General features: G+C 40.1%; 1 protein-coding gene across 1 annotated transcript in view; it reads right to left on the reverse strand.

The window, feature by feature from the left end:
* Positions 1–257: 257 nt before the first annotated feature.
* LOC125909993 (aromatase) overlaps positions 258–19,507 on the reverse strand; it is a 47,001-nt gene continuing 27,751 nt past the window's right edge. The window contains exons 4-9 of the mRNA XM_049613611.1: positions 13,208–13,384; positions 10,187–10,301; positions 6,039–6,153; positions 5,436–5,598; positions 2,104–2,345; positions 258–899 (exon numbers count right to left, since the gene is read on the reverse strand). Coding sequence (XP_049469568.1) covers positions 651–899; positions 2,104–2,345; positions 5,436–5,598; positions 6,039–6,153; positions 10,187–10,301; positions 13,208–13,384 — 1,061 coding nt within the window. The 3' untranslated portion in view covers positions 258–650. The remainder of the gene's footprint in view (positions 900–2,103; positions 2,346–5,435; positions 5,599–6,038; positions 6,154–10,186; positions 10,302–13,207; positions 13,385–19,507) is intronic.

Genomic DNA, 19,507 nt, shown 5'->3' on the forward strand with positions numbered 1-19,507 from the left:
GGGTGGTCCTAATTATATTTTACTTAGGCTATTATTAAATTACTTTGTATCACCCAAATTGATATCTATTGTAGTGGAGGTAATTGGCTGAGGCATGAATTGAGAGACTGGGAAAGGAGAGTCTCCTATTTAACTTTTGCCACAGACAAGTCACCTGTGGATAATCAAGAGTTTATTTAATAATTCATAGGAAAAGTCAAATGCTGAATTTGTAAGCATTTCTCCAAAGAATATGAATGTTGTAGACCCTACCACTAATACCCAGACACCAGCCTGGTCTTTCTAATGGACTTGAGTGCTTCCGCCCCAGACATTAAAATGTTCTTGGGGCAGGGCAGTGGGGATTTTGTGGGAAGGCGGACATAAGTTTTGCTCATGGCCTATCTTTTCCAAAGCCTGTTTTGTGGAATTGACCATTTCCCCTGCAAACTGTTGGCCTCTATTTTCTTTGGAAGTCTGTTTCTCTGGTTTGGACAAGAACAGACAACCAATGTTTCCTGGCTTGCTGACAGCCCATATGAGGTATGCCTATAAAATGGCACAGGCCACCAAATGTCCACTGTGAGGATGATACTACCTGGTAAAGACGGGCGATTTCCATGTGAACTACTGATGAGAAATGCTCCAGAGTAGGTACTGATCAACCTTCTTTAGTGTTTGAGGCACTTTTCTGAATGTCTTGGGGTAAAAACCATTTCCAGCAAGTTGCCAGTCTCATCTGGGTGTAAGGACAAGCCATGTTTTTTCTGCATATTTTCAATACACTCTCCTTGCAAAGTCTGCACGTGGAATCGTCTCAGAAGTGTAACCAGGATGACTTTCAGCATCACCATGGCGATGTATTTTCCTGCACAGCTACGGGGCCCAAAACCAAATGGCTGAAAATACCTGTAAGGAACCTATGAAAATGATCAGACAGTTAGCCAGAGTATTAAAGGCTAGAGTTATGCAGTCTCTGTTTGATTCACCCTGAAAACACTAATCAGTCAGAATGCTATTTCAGGGTCTAAATGATGAGTGACTGTAACTCAAGTAAGCTCTTTTCTCCATCCAATGTGATTCACCCTCTGTGACATACACCCAGCCTTGGACAGTCCCCACTTTTGCTCTTTATGTTAATGTCCTGGGGTAAAGCAATTACGCACAATCTTATTACAGCCAGTGTTAGCATACTCAACTATCTCTGAGGGATGGTCACAGCTTTACTACTCTTCTGCATGTCACCAAGACAAAGATTGTTTTTGTGCAAAGATGTTGACTCCTGGCATATTAGTGCCAAGCACCTAAATATTTATAGTTATGCAAAAAATTAATGGAGATCACATCTGTCTGTCTTGTTCACATCTGTACTTACATAGTACCTGGCATTTAGTATATGCTTAATGAGTTTTTGTTGACCAATTGTCAACATAGCATGGGTTGTTCACATAGAAACAGAATGACCTAGAGAACTGGATTAATTAAGATCACATTTCTACATCATATGCAAATGGAAAAAGAGGGCAGTGAGGGAAATATCTGGATAATTTAGATTAATAAACATCATTGCCTAAAACTGGACATAATAGAAGCAGAATCTACAGTTTCCTTCAGTGAAAGGTGAAGCTCTTCTAATTACTGAGTTCTATTTAGAATGGTAACTACTGTTCATGGGGCCATTTGGTGAACCAAAGGCAGACTGCAAAAGCTAAATCTTTTAGTCTCATTCAATTTCCAACTGAGGCACAAGTGGACTTTCCTTTGCTTAGTTGGTGCCAGAGCTGAATCTATGTGATTACAAAGGGACAGGTTGAAATGGACAAGGTTGTTTGGGTTAAACAAAATTTGCTTCATTGTAGCCAAATTAAGGGCCTGGATTTTTCAAGTTTTGACCCATTGTGTGGCTACATGTGGATACTTCTCAGAGCTGGTGACCCAGCATCTTTGGCTTAAGGATGAATATGGTAGGCATGTTCTAAAGTAGGGGAAACGTGTGCTTCTGGTGAGGCAATACAGGGGAACAGTAAATAGGATGAAATGTACATGGTACAAACAGAACCAGAAAGGATTTAACGATTGACATTTTTAAGAGTGGCACACTCAGTTTTAAGGAAGAGTTCTTACATTCTTTGCAAAGTTTTCAAGAGTAAATTCATTGGGCTTGGGGAAGAACTCAAGTCTATGCATTCTTCCAATATTCAGGATAATGTTAGTCCCCTTTTTCACTGGATAGCCATCTATGACATCATCCTGTAAGGCTTTGCGCATGACCAAGTTCACAACAGGCTGGTACCGCATGCTTTCATAGATAAAGTTTTCCACCACTTTTAATTTTTGCATATCATCAATCCTTATTTCTCTTTCACCTGTGGGAGCAGATAAACAGGACAAGGAGTTAATGATAGTTTCAATATGTGTTGGGCATTTAAACTCCCATAGTTTCCACAGAATAGTTTGCTCCTGGTTGAAAAAAATTTCTTTCTATAATTCTTTTTTAAATAATTTTTTAAATGTTTATTTATTTTTGAGAGAGATAAATAGACAGAGCATGAGCAGGGGAAGGTCAGGGAGTGAGGGAGACACAGAATCTGAAGCGGGCTCCAGGCTCCGAGCTGTCAGCCCAGAGCCCAACGTGGGGCTCGAACTCATGAACCGTGAGATCATGACCTAAGCAAAAGCTGGATGCTTAACTGACTGAACCACCCACATGCCCCAAATTTCTTTCCATAATTCTAATGCAAATCAGCAAAAATGGCTTGGGCCAAATATGTCATGTTTGGTTCACAGAGTACTTTATAAAAATTCATATTTGAGGCCAATTACTGTAAAACCTAGGAGATTTCATAGAAAAGCCTGGATTTCTAGAAAAATCAGGAAACCTGATTATACTGGTCTCATATCCCCACATGGCAATGACAGAACTTGAGTGGCCAATAAACCTTTAGAGGGGTATATACCTGCAGTATTTTAAAATTTTTATTTATTTTGAGAGCACACAGTTGGGGGAGGGACAGAGAGAGAGGAGAGAGGCTCTGAGCTGTCAGCCCCAATGCAGGACTCCATTCCACAACCATGAGATCATGACCTGAGCTGATATCGAGTTGGATGCCTAACCCACTGAGCCACCCAGGTGCCCTTACCTTCAGTTTTATGTAGACCTACACAGTCTGCTTCGAACATTTGTCTGCCTGGCCTCTGAGGTCCTCAAATTTTGTCTCCTACTCTAAATTCTAGGGGACATTCACTCCTTCTCTAGTCAAAGTGAGGTGGTGAATTTAATCAGTTTCAATGACATTTTCTCCTCTGGTTACCTGTGCAGTCATCTGCCTGGAACACAAAACTGATAGTTCCTCTTCCCATCTGATCAAGAACAATCTATTGTGGTACAGAACCCTTCTCCCTGCCACAGCAAAATAGGTGCCTCAGCTGAGCTCTGGCTGTGCTGGGGATTGACAGATACTCCCACTGTTTCAGATTGGCCTGACACTGGTCAGAGAGGCTTAGATTACTCCCCAAACTGGCAAAGCTTCAGAGTGTCCTCAAATGGGTTACCACTTTTACAGAATCAAAATCAGCCCAGGGTCCTGAGGCACCTCTCTGTCTTATACAGCTACACCATTCAGGAAACGTCTCTTTTGGTCAGAGAACTCTAACTGCCCTGCCCCTTGCCTCTGGCTCTTTGTACCCTCCAGGGTCTAATGGGGTACATTTATCTGGGGTGGAGAAGTAGAAAGGAAGATGACAGAGAAGGCAACCAAAGGCATTCCCTAGGAAGTAATTACTATGTGAGTATGTCTAGAGGGAACACGAACACATGTACAAATGGTTCAGCTGTTTCCCATCTTTGCTGAGGTTTGTTGAAGCGTCAGGGAGACATCATGAGACACAAGCACTTTTCACATCTCAAGGAAGTTGAATTAAAGGCTCATGGTTTCAAGAGCAATTTGCCCCTTGTTGCCTGAACTCCATCATTCTATGGCTCTCTCTTTAGTCCACTGGGCTTGCTTGTTAAGTTCTCTTTCTCCTGCCAGCCTGTGAGCCCCATAAGTGTAGGAAAGCTGTAGCTTATTCACTGTTGTGCCACTTCACCTGACCCAGAACCCATAACCTGACAGGGGGCATGTGAGAAACCATTCTGGAATTTGGAGCTTGGATGTTATTCTGGCTTCCTGTTACCTATCTTCCCAGGCAATTTCCCACCTACTACAATGCATCTGTAGACCCCTTATTTCATAAATTTAACCCTTTATGAAATTTCCCCTTACTGTCAACTATTTCAAGCAGCACTCAAATGGCTTTAAAAAGATGGTGCCTCTCTACAACCAAATAAGTTGCTCCACAGGAATCGCTTAAGGTCAAGAGAGAAAAGTGTCATTACTGATACTTCTTTACATATGTCAGAAATGTGTTCTTTAAAAGATCATCCATGCAAAGGACATTCCAAACAAGGAATTCTGTTGTTGTTTGTTTGTCTGTTTGTTTGTTTGTTTGAGGGGGGAGGGCCGAGAGAGGGAGAGAGAGAATCCCAAGCAGGCTCTGCATTGTGGAGCTCAATTCCACAAACTGCAAGATCATAACCTGAACCAGAATCAAGAGTTGGAGGCTTAACCAACTGAGCCACATAGGTGCCCCAGGAATTCTGTTTTTCCCCCGGAAAGCAATTCTGACTTCTTTCAAATGTGACACTGTTTCTGTGGAAGGGTGGTGGTGTCAGGATCAATGAGCAGAATGATGCTTAAGCAAAAGCAGATCAGGGAAGACTAGTGTAGGGAAGAGCTGAGCAGGGACCTGGTGGAGGAGGAGAGAGCAGGGAGAGGAAGGGTCCAACATCACTGGATTTTGGGGGAGAGGGAAGCTGATCAGTCTCCTGCCTTTGCTGTCATCCTTTCCTTGTCCTTCTGCCACTGATTGTAAGTTCATTTGTGGACAGACTGCTTGAAACCCAGAAACACTGCTATAGATGATAGCCGTTTCCCTGGGTGAACTCACAAAAGCCTTTTGCCACTGATAAGGTAGGCAGAACATTGTACTTGGTCTTTAAGCAGATACCATGTATCATTAAGCAGACAAATACAACCATACAAATGTGTTTATGTGCAGGTTAAGAAAGACCTTGAAGAACACACAGTAAAGTATTAACAGTGGTTTCCCTGGGGAATGCAAATGAGGCTGGGGAGGAGAGTGGGAGGGATCAGGGAATGTCACTTTCTGCTTTTATATATCTGTTATTTAAATTTTTTCAATGAGAATGCATTATTTTTATAATGAAAAAAAAACACAGAAAGAACTACCTTTTCAACCTATCTGGCATAATCAAAGTGTGGCAAAATGGCTACTTTTATTGTTCTTTGGGTGGATTGTAATATTTTGTTTGAAATCTGACACTTAGGACATAAAAAGCTGACATTTAGAAAGAATTATTTTCTAAGCTCTTTTATTATTTGACCAGTTCTTACCAACGACAGTCTGTATTTCCTTCATTATTGCCTCTTCAACCTTAGGGTGCTTTGCAATGAGAAAAAGCATAAAAAACACAGAGACAGACATGGTGTCTGGTGCTGCGATCAGCATTTCCAGTATGCATTGGTTCACATTCTCTTTTGTCAGGTCACCACGTTTCTGAACAATTGGAAGAAGGGGAAAAAATTGGAAAAGTGAATCAAAGCTTCAAAAAAGGAGGGGAAGATACAGTTAGGATCAAAAACCATCAACAAAATGAAGTCATAAATATTATGTCTCTGTAATTGACTATGGGCATTTTTCATAAAAATCTTCAGCCAAAGGTTAAAAATTTAACCAATTATCTGTGTGTTTACTGTCTTTGGGCTCCCCCATTTTCATATTTTGTATTGTGCACACATGTAGTTTCAGTCTTAAAGGTCAGTCTTACCAGAATGTTGAATGAGTGGATTGTTTGGGTTATCATTATAGAAGTATTAGAGCAAATACTTAAAAGCATAAGTATGCAACAATTATAAGAGGGAATCTCTACACAGCCTATACACAAACAGTCATACACATATGTTAACGTGGGAATTATGGTTAGTCTGGGTCAGTACCTCAGCAAAAATCAACTCAGTGGCAAAATCCATACAGTCTTCCAGTTTCTCTGCTGTGGAAATTCTGTGTCTTTTCTCTTCTATCAGAATTTCCATGGCATCTTTCAAATCCTTGCTAAAGAAAAAAAAAAAAAAAGAAAATATAATCTATTTGTACTCGGTTAAGACATCTAGGAAAGCAGATTCATTTGCCATTTGTTTAAATAAAATTATCTGCTTAAGTTGAAGCCATTAGCGCTAATAACTGAATTTAAACTTAATTCTTCATAAATATCCTTAAATTGCGTATTCATTATACTTCATGTTAAGGAACCAAATTTAGCTAAGATGTCTAGGTACTGGTAGCAAAATTAAGGCTGTAACCTCTAGTTAAATGTTAAAAGCTGGTACCAAAATGGTCAATCCAATCATGTTTTCTGATCCTTGACTTGGCCAATGCAGTGTTTAAATTGAAAACCAAAACTGAAAAACAGTGAATGTCTTTAGTAAGGGCATGCCCTCTCCAGTTTGGCTACAGGTACCTTCACTTCCTGTTGACTTGTATCCACCCGGCCCACTTCTATTTGCCCAGCCCTGGGAACTACCAAGTTTGAGACTTTCTGTTCTAGCAAGAAAACACAGGTGATCAAGTATTATTCTTGATATTTCTTCTCATACTTTCCAGTTTCTGTCACATAGTAAACATGAAGTAAATGCTTACTGACTGACTAGCTGCATAAGCATGTATAGTACATGCATTTTGACAGTGTGGTAGAGGGAAGAGCACTTTGGAAAGAGAGGGCCAGCTGCTAGTCTGGATTGTTCTCTTTTTATGGAACCTACTTTTAAGTCTCTTAAATCTCTTTTATTTTTTTTTTTTACTAAAAATTTTTTTTAATGTTTATTTTTGAGAGAGAGAGAGACAGAGTATGAGCAGGGGAGGGGCAGAGAGAGAGGGAGACACAGGATGCCAAGCAGGCTGCAGGCTCTGAGCTGTCAGCACAGAGCCCGACATGGGGCTCAAACCCACAAACTGTGAGATCATGATCTGAGCCGAAGTCAGACAGCCAACCAACTGAGCCACCCAGGCACCCCTCTTATATCTCTTTTAAAGTGAAGAGCTCAGACTCAATGAACAATAAGTCCATCTTAAGATCTAAATGCTGTTATTCTGGCCTTTGTCTTGAAGTGTATGTGTCCATGTGTAAGTGTATTGTTCCCCAACCTCAGGGAATGGTATTCTGCCTTACATTAAATATACAATAAATCTTTCTTTCAAATTCTTGTTGACATGGTCACCTGTACACCCTGTTGATGATGCTGACATAAATAGCTGTGTGTTTACTCCAGCTCAGCAGGAAAAGTAAAGGAAGATTCTTTAAGATCCCTCCCATTTTTAAAGTTTTTTTGGGGCATCTCAAAGAAGGTGTTTAAACATTTGAAGAGGTATTCTTCAGGCTAGTAGAGTAATTGTGTCATTCTAAATGAGGATGCCATCTATTGTGTATCTCTGTAAGTGTGCCTATAGATACACACATACCTCCAGATATACACCAAGGATATATTCACATTCATTTATTCATTCATCTACTAATCCATTTATTCAGCAATATTTTTTGAGCAACTCTTACAGACTAGAGACAGATATTCACTTAGTTGGTGAGCTATAAATGCTCATAGCATTCCTACCTGAGCAATGGCCCCCAAATATTCTGGGAGTTGTTGAAATGCCCTTAGACTATGAATTCATAGAGAATTCCTTGATGGAACTGCATCCACTTCTGAACATATGCCTCCACCTGGGGCCAGAATCATGGGCCTGTGAATACTGTTTGGGATCCTTCTTATTCAGGTTAAAAGCTGACCAGCTTTTACATAAATGTAGGCATATGAATTTATATACCCTTAAAAATTAGGGGAATTGTGCTCAGTGACAGTTTTCAGGGAATAGGTAATCTCTGACTTACAAGCATATATTAAAAGAATATATCTGTGAGTCTGTGGTTTGGCACTCTGAGAATATTTTGTGCCAAAACAAGGGTGGCTAGTTTATCAGTCCAGGCCACAGCACCTACTTAAGATATTCTGTGGTTAAAAAGCCTTAAACTTGCCAGAATAAGAAGTAGAAAACAATACTTCTGTAATATTGGAGATTAAGATAAGCAGAAATATAAACTTGAATAAATAGGGATGGGAGTAGATGTCCTAGAATCCTTTCCATCAGTATATTTCTAAAAAGTATTGGCATGACAGAGAAAGACAAATATTATATAATCTAATTCATTTCTGTGGAAAAAGAGGCAAAGAAGGGGAGTGACATAAAGCATGCTAAAGGAAATAATAAGAGAATAATAAATTCATTTATATGTGGAATCTTAAAACAAAAAAAAACCCATAGTTCTTAGATACAGAGAAGAAATTGGTGGCTACCAGAGGTGAGGGGTAAAGGTGGGCAAAATGGATGAAGTGGGTGAAAAGGTACAAAGTTCTAGTTATAAAATAAATAAGTCATGGAGATGTAATGTACAACATGGTGACTATAGTTAAAAATACTGTATTGCATATTTGAAAGTTGCTAAGAGAATAGATCTTAAAAGTTTTTATCACAAGAAAAAATTTTGTAACTAGATATAATGGTGATTATTTCACAACATATACAAATATTGAGTCTTTGTGTTGTATACCTGAAAGTAATATAATGTTTTATGTCAATTATACCTCAATTTAAAAAAAAAGCACTGGCATTATTGTAATGGACATGGATGGGGGAGAAGATTAAAAGATTTCTCTAGGTCTTTACTGCTCCAGGACATAGGATATATAGATGAATACACTAACCATTGGCAAATATTACATAGAGAGGGAATGTTGCTGAGCTAATTTCTGTAGAAAACTCTGAGAAACCATTGTACAATTTCATGCAATATATTTCTATGGCCTGCTGGCCAAAACCAAAGCTAAACTAATGACCAGGAACTATGAAAAGAGACTCTTCAGACCACTGGCAACTTTGACCATAGTGAAGAGGTGAATCCATTATCTCATTGATTCTAGTCACAAGAAGCTCTGGTGGAAACTAAATGAAGTGTATAAAGACCCAAGCATCTAAATCACCCACCTAATACTTATCAACCACATGAAACTATATAAAGCAACATCAAGTTGGCTTCCTCCCTAACATTGTTATTAAATGTAAATACACAAACAGGATAAAGTTGGGGCTTCAAACAAGTTTGGGAACTTTTAGAGATGGAGAATTTAGGATGGTTAGAGACATGTGGGGGAAGATCTGAACAAAAGGAAGGGGAACATATTTAGTGCCTTCTATGTGCCATCCTCTGTGTTAATTGCCCTACATATAGGATCTCATTAACCTATATCCCTACCCTGGAAGGTAGGTAATATTTTACTTTAAATAACTTCCCAAGGCCGTTTAGTTACTAAGTAGTAGAGACAGGATACAAACCAGGTGTGTCTGCCTCTAGATCCCATGGGCTTTTCACTGGTGGTGAGAGAAGGCAGTGTTTAGTGGCTGGCTACTTACACTCTAAAAACCTACTGATTGGCCTATAGGCCATTGGGCACTCGTCCAGTTTTGGGCTAGACTAGTCTATAACCAAAGCAAAGCCATTTAATGACCATTTCAGGATCCCCCAAAGATATAATATATATAACTAAAAAAAGAAAATCACACATTTCATTGAAGTTCATTATAGTCATTGTGAAAAAATTCTTTTGAGACTATGATCAATTCCTACAAGTTGAATTCTGTTAAATTTGTTCAGAAGTAACACGACTATAAAATGATCTTGTGTTTCCTTTTTCCAGATATGCAAAGGGAATTTTGACAGAGAATAATGGTAGGTTCAGCCAACCCTTCTCATCAACTCAAAATACACTGTGGTGTCCTACTTCCAGAGATGGGGCTCCCAGACCACCCACTTGGCCCCCTTGCTGAAAAGCTGCCTGGGCCAAAGGTTTCTCTTACTCTTTGGTCTGGCCATACGCAGCCAAATTGCTGTAAGAAGTGTTTCATCAGCAACTTAATCCACAGCTCCCTTGTGGGCTCTGAAGAGCAGACAGCTAGCTGAAGAGGCCAACAATAGCAAGGACACAACCCCAAATCAATCCAAACTCACTGATAAGTTTTCCAAACTTGTGTTACTTACACAGACTTTTCATATTTTCTGTATAGCCAAGAAATCTTAAAGAAGATGTCTGGTTTGAGAAGGAGAGCTTGCCACGCATCAAAATAACCCTGGATTTTAACCACAATGGCACTTTCTGGAAAAACAAAACAAAAGAGCAGAGTAGTTGAGCAAAAATGTGAGCCCAAGAAGGGTATTTTGAGAAGAGAAGATCCCTTGTATAGAGTCTTTTATCAGCCTGGGGTTCTAAGCTAGGCAAGGTCCCCACTTTCATTGGTGTTTCAGCCATGTGAATGCCACTAGTCAAATAAACGTTAATTTATTCTGGTTGGCATCTAAATTAACAAAATTAAGTAGAGATGTGCCACTTTTCAAGTTCGTGTTAGAGACCTAACCTAGAATGTCACATGCCCTTCTTTGACTGAGTGTCCAACTCCTTCCTGTGTTGTTGGACAATGGGAAATAAGAGGAGCACGAGTAGATATGGCCATCATTGGCCTCAATTCTGGCACCTGGGAGTGCAAAAAGCCATGCCACTTTCCTGTTTACATTTTGGTCCAGAGTATAGAATTCATCTTGGTATCTCTAATGTCTTGCCCTGAGCCTCATGCATAGTCAGCTTTTTTTTTAATGTTTATTTTTGAGAGAGAGAGAGAGAGAGAGAGAGAGAGACAGTGCATGAGTGGGGGAGAGGCAGAGAGAGAGAGGGAAACACAGAATCCAAAGTAGGCTCCAGGCTCTGAGCTGTCAGCACAGAGCCTGACATGGGGCTCGAACCCACCAACCATGAGATCATGACCTGAGCCAAACTGGGATGCTCAACCGAGCCACCCAGGTGCCCCCATAGTCAGCTTTTAATGAATGTCCTTTAATTATATTGAATGCTAGGGGAAAGAAAACCTCTGCTTTTTCAAATTGTACAAAAAAGAAGGGGATAGAGATTTATTTTCAACCGCTAAATACCAGTCACCATGCAAAGTGTTTTAAAAAAGAGACCTCATTTAATCCTTACAATCTTGTTTGGGGGCGGGGGGTGTCATCACTTTCAGATGAAGAAACTGCAGTTCATAGAAACTAGGAAGCTTGCCTAAAACCATACATCCAGTGTGATAGGCAGGTCCTTACGCTGGAGCCCGGTTCTATCTGACCTCAGAGCAATGTTCCTTCCTCTTTGTTGTACTGGCTCCCTCAGGCAAATTGAGAGTTTAACAAGGGTGGTGTGTGGAGAAGAGGAACAAACATAACTCTGCATGGATTATGCAGGTTCCTAGCATCACAGCCCATATCCCTAGGTTAACCTATCCCTAGGTTTATAATTCCCTTTACTTCATCCTTCCTAAGAACCAAGGCTAACAGGGAACTATGAAGCAGGGACTTATAAAATATGCACTTGCCTAACCTTAGGAGAGATGCATGTAGGACAGGCCAGCTGGGATTAGAGGGGATGGATCAGGCAAGGGGTGTGACTGAAAACAGAGTGAATGGGGCTCCCATCCAAATGACAGTCAGATGAGGTGTCTATGGCTCTTGAAGGGAGTATAAAGAGCAGGGGACGTGGGCAAGCAGAGCTGGAGAAGAGAAAAGGAAGGCTTATAGCTTATCTGCTGGTCCAAATGTGGCAAATTAGGCAGCAGGTGTTATAGCTCAGCTGGTTTTGGCAAGTGTTAAAAGTAGGCCCCGGGGTCGCCTGGGTGGCTTAGTCGGTTAAGCGTCCGACTTTGGCTCAGGTCATGGTCTCACAGCTCATGAGTTCAAGCCCTGTGTTGGGCTCTCTGCTGACAGCTCAGAGCCTACAGCCTGCTTCACATTCTGTCTCTCCCTCTCTCTCTGCCCCTCCTTGCTCACACTCTGTCTCTCTCTCTCTCAAAAATAAATTTAAAAAAACACTAAATTTTTTTTTTTAAGTTGGCCCTGTTCTCATGCCTGTAATGTTCTTCTCTCAAATCTGGATGAGGCTCATGGTCTCACTTAACATTTAGGCTTATGTTCAGGTGTCCTCTCTGCACAGGCCTTTCTGGACAACCCTCTCTGTAATAGCCACATATGCTCCCATCATGGTACCTACGTCTTCACTTTCTAGCCCCTTGCTCTGTTTCTTCTTCAAGACTCCTATTATTTCCTGATTCATTATTAGATATTTACTTGTTTACTGTTTATATTGGCACTGAGATGTGAGCTCCTTGAAGGCGAGGACTTTATCTGTCTTGTTTACCTCTCTATCCCCAGAACCTAGAACAGTGCCTGGCAGAAAATAGGCAATTAACAAATATTTTTTGAATGAATGCATGAATCAATGAATATACTGGAAATTTGGGAAAAATTACATTAAGCTGGACAACAGCATAATGGAATTAGCCCAACTGATTAATGTTTATTTTTGATGGTGATAGAGTTACATGTATGTGTTTTAATATTTGTTTCTGTAGTACAGTGAAGAGAGTAGCTTTTTGAGTGAAACAACTTGCCAGAGTTGTTATAAATGCTAAATGATAAACTATGTGTAGAGCAACTTTTTATAGTAGATATTAAATTAATGGTAGCTATTTTCATCATTTCCAGCAGCAGCAGCTCCAGCACCATTATCATCCTATAGACAGAGTCAAAGTTTTCATGCTTAGTAGCTTCGAGGGAGGAGTGTGTATGTATATTTATGTATATATGTATGTGTATGTGTGTATTTGTGTGTGTGTGCGCGCACACGTGCACACCCAAAAGAATGGTTGGAAATGGTTAAATATACCAGTTTGATTGGTGGTAGGGTATATTAATGACCAAATGAACTGGTCACACTTGTTAAGTTTTGACTATGGATAGAATCATATTTCCCAGAGCAATGAAGAGTGATCAAAAGAGGAGATGGCCCCTACTTATAGAAACTTATCTTATAAATGAAAATGGCAGACACACTAGGAAAAAAAAATCTTGAGAAAACTTAGAGATGTTTGAATAAGAGCAATGTAAAAAACAGCATATCTTTCCTTGAGTCTGTTTTCCCCTTCATCTCCATGTTCAATAAAAGGCAGAATGTCAGTTCTCAAATACCGTCCAGTGGGATCCCCAGGAAGAGCATGTTAGAGGTGTCTAGCATGATGCGCCTCATGAGGGTCAACACGTCGATGTAACCCAGTTCGTTGGTGACCTCCTCCAACCTGTCCAGATGTGTTATGACGGATTCAACACAAATTGTCACCATGCGCACGAGTCCAGGGCCAGACAGAGCTGAGGGGAACACATCAGAGAGTGAGCCACCATGAACTCAGGGGGCATACATAATCAGGATATTTTGGCCTTTAATGTTCAGGGTTTAACTGTACATAATTTTTTTTCAGTAACTAGGTTGAAATTTTCATGTTCTTTTTTAAAATACTTTTCTGCATTCTCCTGATTTTCTACAAGCATGCATCACCTTCATGGTTAAAAATAAATGAAAGAATGTATGGGAGAACCTGGGTGGCTCAGTCGGTTACATGTCTGACTCTTGATTTTGGCTCAGGTCATAATCTCATGATTTGTGAGATCCAGCCCCACATTGAGCTCTGTGCTGACAGCACGTGGCCTGCTTGGGACTCTCTCTCTCCCTGTCTCTCTGCCCCTTTGCCACTTGCTCTCTCTCTCTCTCAAAATAAATAAATAAACATTAAAAATTTTTTAAAATGAATGGATGCACGAAAACCTTATTTTAAACAAAATATTCAAAATTAAACTTTTCTTCATGTTATTGCAAATCATTTGTGATATTGCAATTGAAAAATTTAGTATTGTGGTCATTAATCACAAATCAGTGGTTTTCCGTATTTATTGTATATATCTCCCTCTAAGGAAGGTTTGGATTTGGCCAGGGTGATATTTATTTTATGTTTCAACAGGTGGCAGGGTACTGTTCTAGAACTACACCAATTGGACCTTAACTATTTGATCTAAAGTGCTTCCTATTAATTGTGGTTTATATGTTGACAATGCTAGTCTTATAAATTACCAAAAGTGTTCTTCTCTTAATTGTGATTTCTCTTCAAATGACTTCTAGATTTGTTTTACTCAACGAACATCATGACAGCTAAGCACCAGTCTTCCTCACTGGCTGGAATTTCTTTAAGGGCAGTGACAGCCTTCTATTAGCACTGTCCTTCAAGTCCACACAGTACATGGTACCTTTCAAATCATATTGGTCAAATAGAGAAATGAATGAATGAATGAATAAATGAGTGAATGAAAGAGTGGGTGAATAGTTGAGTGAAGACAGGTGGTGTGAATTGGCTCTGCCTACCAGCTAGTGGATCCTGGTGGTAGGTCATCTATTCAGAGAGTTTAACACTTGAAGCCCCCCTTTGTCTCTTTGCTCTAAGTTTCTTCAAGCTTTCTTTATGAGTAGTATCTCCTATTTATGTCTTTTATTATTCAGACTTGCTGTTAAAATCAGAGCCCTTGAAATGCAATGAAAAATCCTGGGGAAATTTGTAGCCATAATTCTCTCTTAAAAAAAAAAAAAATCAAGGGCGCCTGCGTGGCTCAGTAAGCTGAGTGTCCTACTCTTGATTTCAGCTCAGGTCATGAACCCAGGGTCATGGGATTGAGAACCGTGCTGGGCATGGAGCCTGTTTGAAATTCTTCTCCCTCCTCTCTTTCTCTCTTTCTGTCTCTCTCTGCCCCTCACCGCACTCATATACTCTCTGTCTCTAAAATAAAATTCAAAAATATTTTTAAAAAATCAGTTGCACAACAGAAGCTTCTGAAGGCAGACTTTGCAAATAAGCAAGGAAGCCTGGTAAGCAATTGTAGATTCATAAAATGTATACTTATGTATGAAAAAGAAGGTTGGGGGTGCCTGGGTGGCCCAGTTAAGCATCCAACTTCAGTTCAGGTCACAATCTTATGGTTTATGAGTTCAGGCCCTGCATTTGGCTCTGTGCTGACAGCTCAGATCCTGAAGTCTGCTTTGCATTATGTGTCTTCGCTCCCCCAGTCACACTGTGTCTGTATGTCTCTCTCTCTCAAAAATAGACATTAAAAAAATTAAAAATAAATAAATACAAAAGAAGGTTGGGTTGGTAGCATACTTTCTGACTGTAGGAAATACTTGGCAGATATGAAAGGTCAGCCTGTTGTTCTTTGGGTGATTATCACATTCACAAATGAGACAAATGATTTCTGAATGACTCAGCCCTTTGTGTGGAGCAGTTGACTTCAAATATCACTGGTGGTTTTCTCCCAGATAGATGTATGATTTGCCTCCACATCCAAGAGCTTAAAGCCACATTTCAAATATATAAGCAAAATGTAATATCATTGCTTATAGTCAGTGGTATGATGTAGACATTATTTTTAAGTATTTTAAAATGTTTATTTATTTATTTTTGGAGAGAGAGTGCAAATGGGAGAGGGGCAGAGAGAAAGGAAGGGAGATAATCCCAAGCAGGCACCGTGCTGTCAGCACAGAGCCCGATGGAGGGCTTGATCTCACAAACTGCGAGATCATGACCCGAGCCGAAATCAAGAGTCGGATTCTCAACCAACTGAGCCACCCAGGTGCCCAAACTTTAATTTTTTAAATGTGCTAAAAAGTACTGAATCTTATCCAGGTTAAACAAAAGTGAGCAAGAAATCAGCATAATTCTGTCACTATGGACAACTCTCTTGGCAGTTTCAGGAAACACAGGCTATTTTTTGCCCCTCAACCTTCATCTCTCCAGGATGGGCCATTCTCTGGGCTGCACTTCACTACTTCTCCATAGATATGTCCAGGGGGTCAATGCCTTCCTTAATGTTACTACTTAGATACCAAAATTACTCCCAAATTTCTGCTATATCAGGAAAACTAACAAGAAGTGTTACTCTAAAAGGAGATTCATCCTTTTAGAGCTTGGGACTCTAACACATTATTAAAAATGTCAGAAACAACAGTGAACTTTTCATAAGCAATTCAGCCTCTATTTTTGGCATTTCATCTGGGGAGTTTTGTAATGTTTTTATTAGACAATCTGATCTTTTATATACAGGGCTTATCTAAAAATATGTCACAAGGATTGTTTTGATTGCTTTCCAAGTGCTATAGATTCTACTCTTTTAACATCTCTTACACTGATGACTTCCCTTCCGCACACCCTTTATCACTACAGTAGCTCCCAACATCTTTCACTGTTCACAGTCATGCCTCCTGTCAATTAAACGTTCATTCTGCTACCAGAGGAATTTTTGTAAAACACAAATATGTTCATGTCATTCTGCTTAAAATCTTGAATGATTTACTGTAGCTTTCAGAATAAGCTCAGTTCAGTGCCTTCCCCTGGGCCTCATGCCTACATGCATCTATGCCAGGTACAAGGGCCTGCTTACAGTTCCCTGGACATACAGTGCTGATCTACCCTTCCCTGTTTTGGAGTATCCTGTTCTTTCCTTCTGTGGAATGTGTCCTTATCAAACTTTCTTAATTTAGGTAGATTTTACCTTCTTTCAAAACTTATCATAAGCATCCATTCCTCAAAAAGCCACCCATGACCCCTCAGTGTACTTTAATGGACCAATTTTTTCTGTGCTCTGTGGTGCTGTGCACACAACTCTAGCATAACACATCACCTAGGATGATATTTGGTGATATATTGATCTGCCACTCTGCTCCTCCCCCCCCCCCCCCTTATAAATTCCTTGGGGGCAGGAACCATGTATTGACTAACATCATATTCTGGGCACCTAGTTCAATGATGAGAACACAGTAGTTTGTTAAACAAATGGATGAGTTTAGAAAATTCTGTTAATTAAAAAAAATTTTTAGGGGTGCCTGGGTGGCTCAGTTGGTTAAGCATCCGACTTCGGCTCAGGTCATGATCTCATGGTCTGTGAGTTCGAGCCCCCCATTGGGCTCTGTGCTGACAGCTCAGAGCCTGGAGCCTGCTTCGGATTCTGTCTCCCTCTCTCTGACCCTCCCCTGTTCATATTCTGTCTCTCTCTGTCTCAAAAATAAATAAACATTTAAAAAAATTTAAAAAAATTTTTAATTCTATTAATTTTGGGGGCACCTAGGTGGCTCAGTTGGTTAAGCGTCTGACTTCAGCTCAGGTCATGATCTCACAGTCCATGAGTTCGAGAACCACGTCAGGCTCTGTGCTGACAGTTCAGAGCCTGGAACCTGCTTTGCTTTCTGTGTCTCCCTCTCCCTTTGCCCCTCCCCCACTCATGCTCTGTCTCTGTCAAAAAAATGAATAAATGTTAAAAAAATTTAAATTCTATTAATTTTTGCATGGCAAGGTAAACCATGTTGGTATGTGAGAGTTAATTGCTCCTAAACACTAGTTCACATATTCCTAATGCACCTGGGCCAAACAGCAAAGTAAAATAAAACTTACATTTCAAATCTTGTCATTTGCAACAACATGGATGGACCTAGAGGGTATTACGCTAAATGAGGTAAGTCAGAGAGAAAAAGACAAATGCCACATGATTTCACTTTATAGGGAATATAAAGAACAATACAAATGAACAGACAAACAAAAAGAAACAGACCCAAATACAGAGAACAAACTGGTGGTTGCTAGAAGTGAGAGGGGGTGGGGATGGGTGAAATAGGTGAAGGGGGTGAAGAGGTACAAACTTCCAGTTATAAAATAAGTAAGTCATGGAGATATAATGTACAGCATAGGGAATATAGTCAATTATATTGTCACATCTTTGTATTGTGACTACACTTATCGTGAGGAGCATTTCATAACATATATAATTGTTGAATCACTAAGTCATATACCTAAAACTAGTATAATATTGTATGTCAACTATACTTCAACAAAACAAACAAAAACCCCCCACATTTCTATAGGGTCTTACAGCATTATTTCACTTATTCATCACAATAACTCTAGAATTAATATTCTGTGGTATCACCTTTTGTGGAGAAAGAAACGGAAGCTCAGAGAGGTTGAGTGACTTGTCCAAGGTCACATAGCTAGTAAAGTGGCAGAGCTAGGACTTGGACCCACCATTTATAATCCTGAGTCCTATACTCTTTCCATTAATCCAGTCTGCAGTTTTGTAAGGTATCAGAGTATTGAACTGCCCAACACAAGTGATAGGCAGGGTAATAGCCCCCTAAAGCTTCCCAGGTGCTAATCCCTGGAACCTATTAATATGTCACCTCACATGGAAAAAGGGACTTGGTCCATATGATTCAAGTTGAGGAATCGATGGGGAGATTACTGTGGATTATCTGGGTGGGCCCAAGCTAATTACATGGGTCCTCAAAAGCAAAGAACCTTTTCTAGCAGCCTTCAGAATCAGAAAGTGATGTGATGAAAGAAGGATGGTCTAGGAGATGTGATATAAAAAGGACTCAACCTGCTGTTGCTAGCTTTGAAGACAGAGGAAGGAGCCACAGGCCAAGGGATGCAGGTGGCCTCTGAAGCTGGAAAAGACAAAGAAACAGGTTCTCCTCTGGAGCTTCCAGAAACACAGCCCAGCCAACGCCTCGATTTTAGTCCATTGAGACCTATGTCAAACTTTTTATCTATAGAACTATAAGATAACTGATATGTTGTTTTAAGTCATTAAGTTTGTGGCAATTTGTTACAGCAGCAATAGGAGACAAATACAGTGGAGTCCACAATAGAGTTGTACCGAGTCTTGGTGATGGACGACTCTGTAGAGGGAATCAATGCTCAACTGGGATAGGCATAGATTCTCCCTATCTCAGCAGCACATGGGAGGCATCCAGGTTCACTACAGAGGCTGGCTAGAGGGAAGAATATTGGTGGTGGAAGGTCAGACATAAAATCTATCTAGCCCCGTATTCTATCACTGAAAATGGTTCCAGGACATGATTATCTTCATTGATGTTGATGTCAAAGACTGGTCATGTATATTCCCCAACCTCTTCATTTCCAGCAAGATATAGTAAAGGGGAAAATCACTAGATAAGGAGACTTGGGGTGGGGTCTCTGCTTATCTATTACTTACTATGTTGCCTGGGCAAAAATCGCAACCTTTCTAGGACTGTATTTTCTCAACTATAAAATTCAGAGGCTTAACGAGATGACATATACAGTCCTTCCTAGTTCTACAATTCTCTAAGTTTTATTCACAAACTGTTTTCTGTTAAAACATCTGGAATGTTAGTCAGTGATCTAGCAAGCACATTGCTTGGCTGTGTTTCAATCAAACATGTGACTGACACACTACATTCTTACTAAATTTTTTTTTTTAATGTAAGCTCTATGCCCAGCATGGAGCCCAATGTGGGTCTTGAACTCACAACCCTGAGATCAAGGGTCCAGACACTTAACCAACTGAGCCACCTAGGTGCCTCCACACTAAATTCTTTCTTTCTTTCTTTCTTTCTTTCTTTCTTTCTTTCTTTCTTTC

This window comes from Panthera uncia (assembly GCF_023721935.1).
Source record: "Panthera uncia isolate 11264 chromosome B3 unlocalized genomic scaffold, Puncia_PCG_1.0 HiC_scaffold_1, whole genome shotgun sequence".
In the NCBI taxonomy this organism is placed as follows: Eukaryota; Metazoa; Chordata; class Mammalia; order Carnivora; family Felidae; genus Panthera; species Panthera uncia.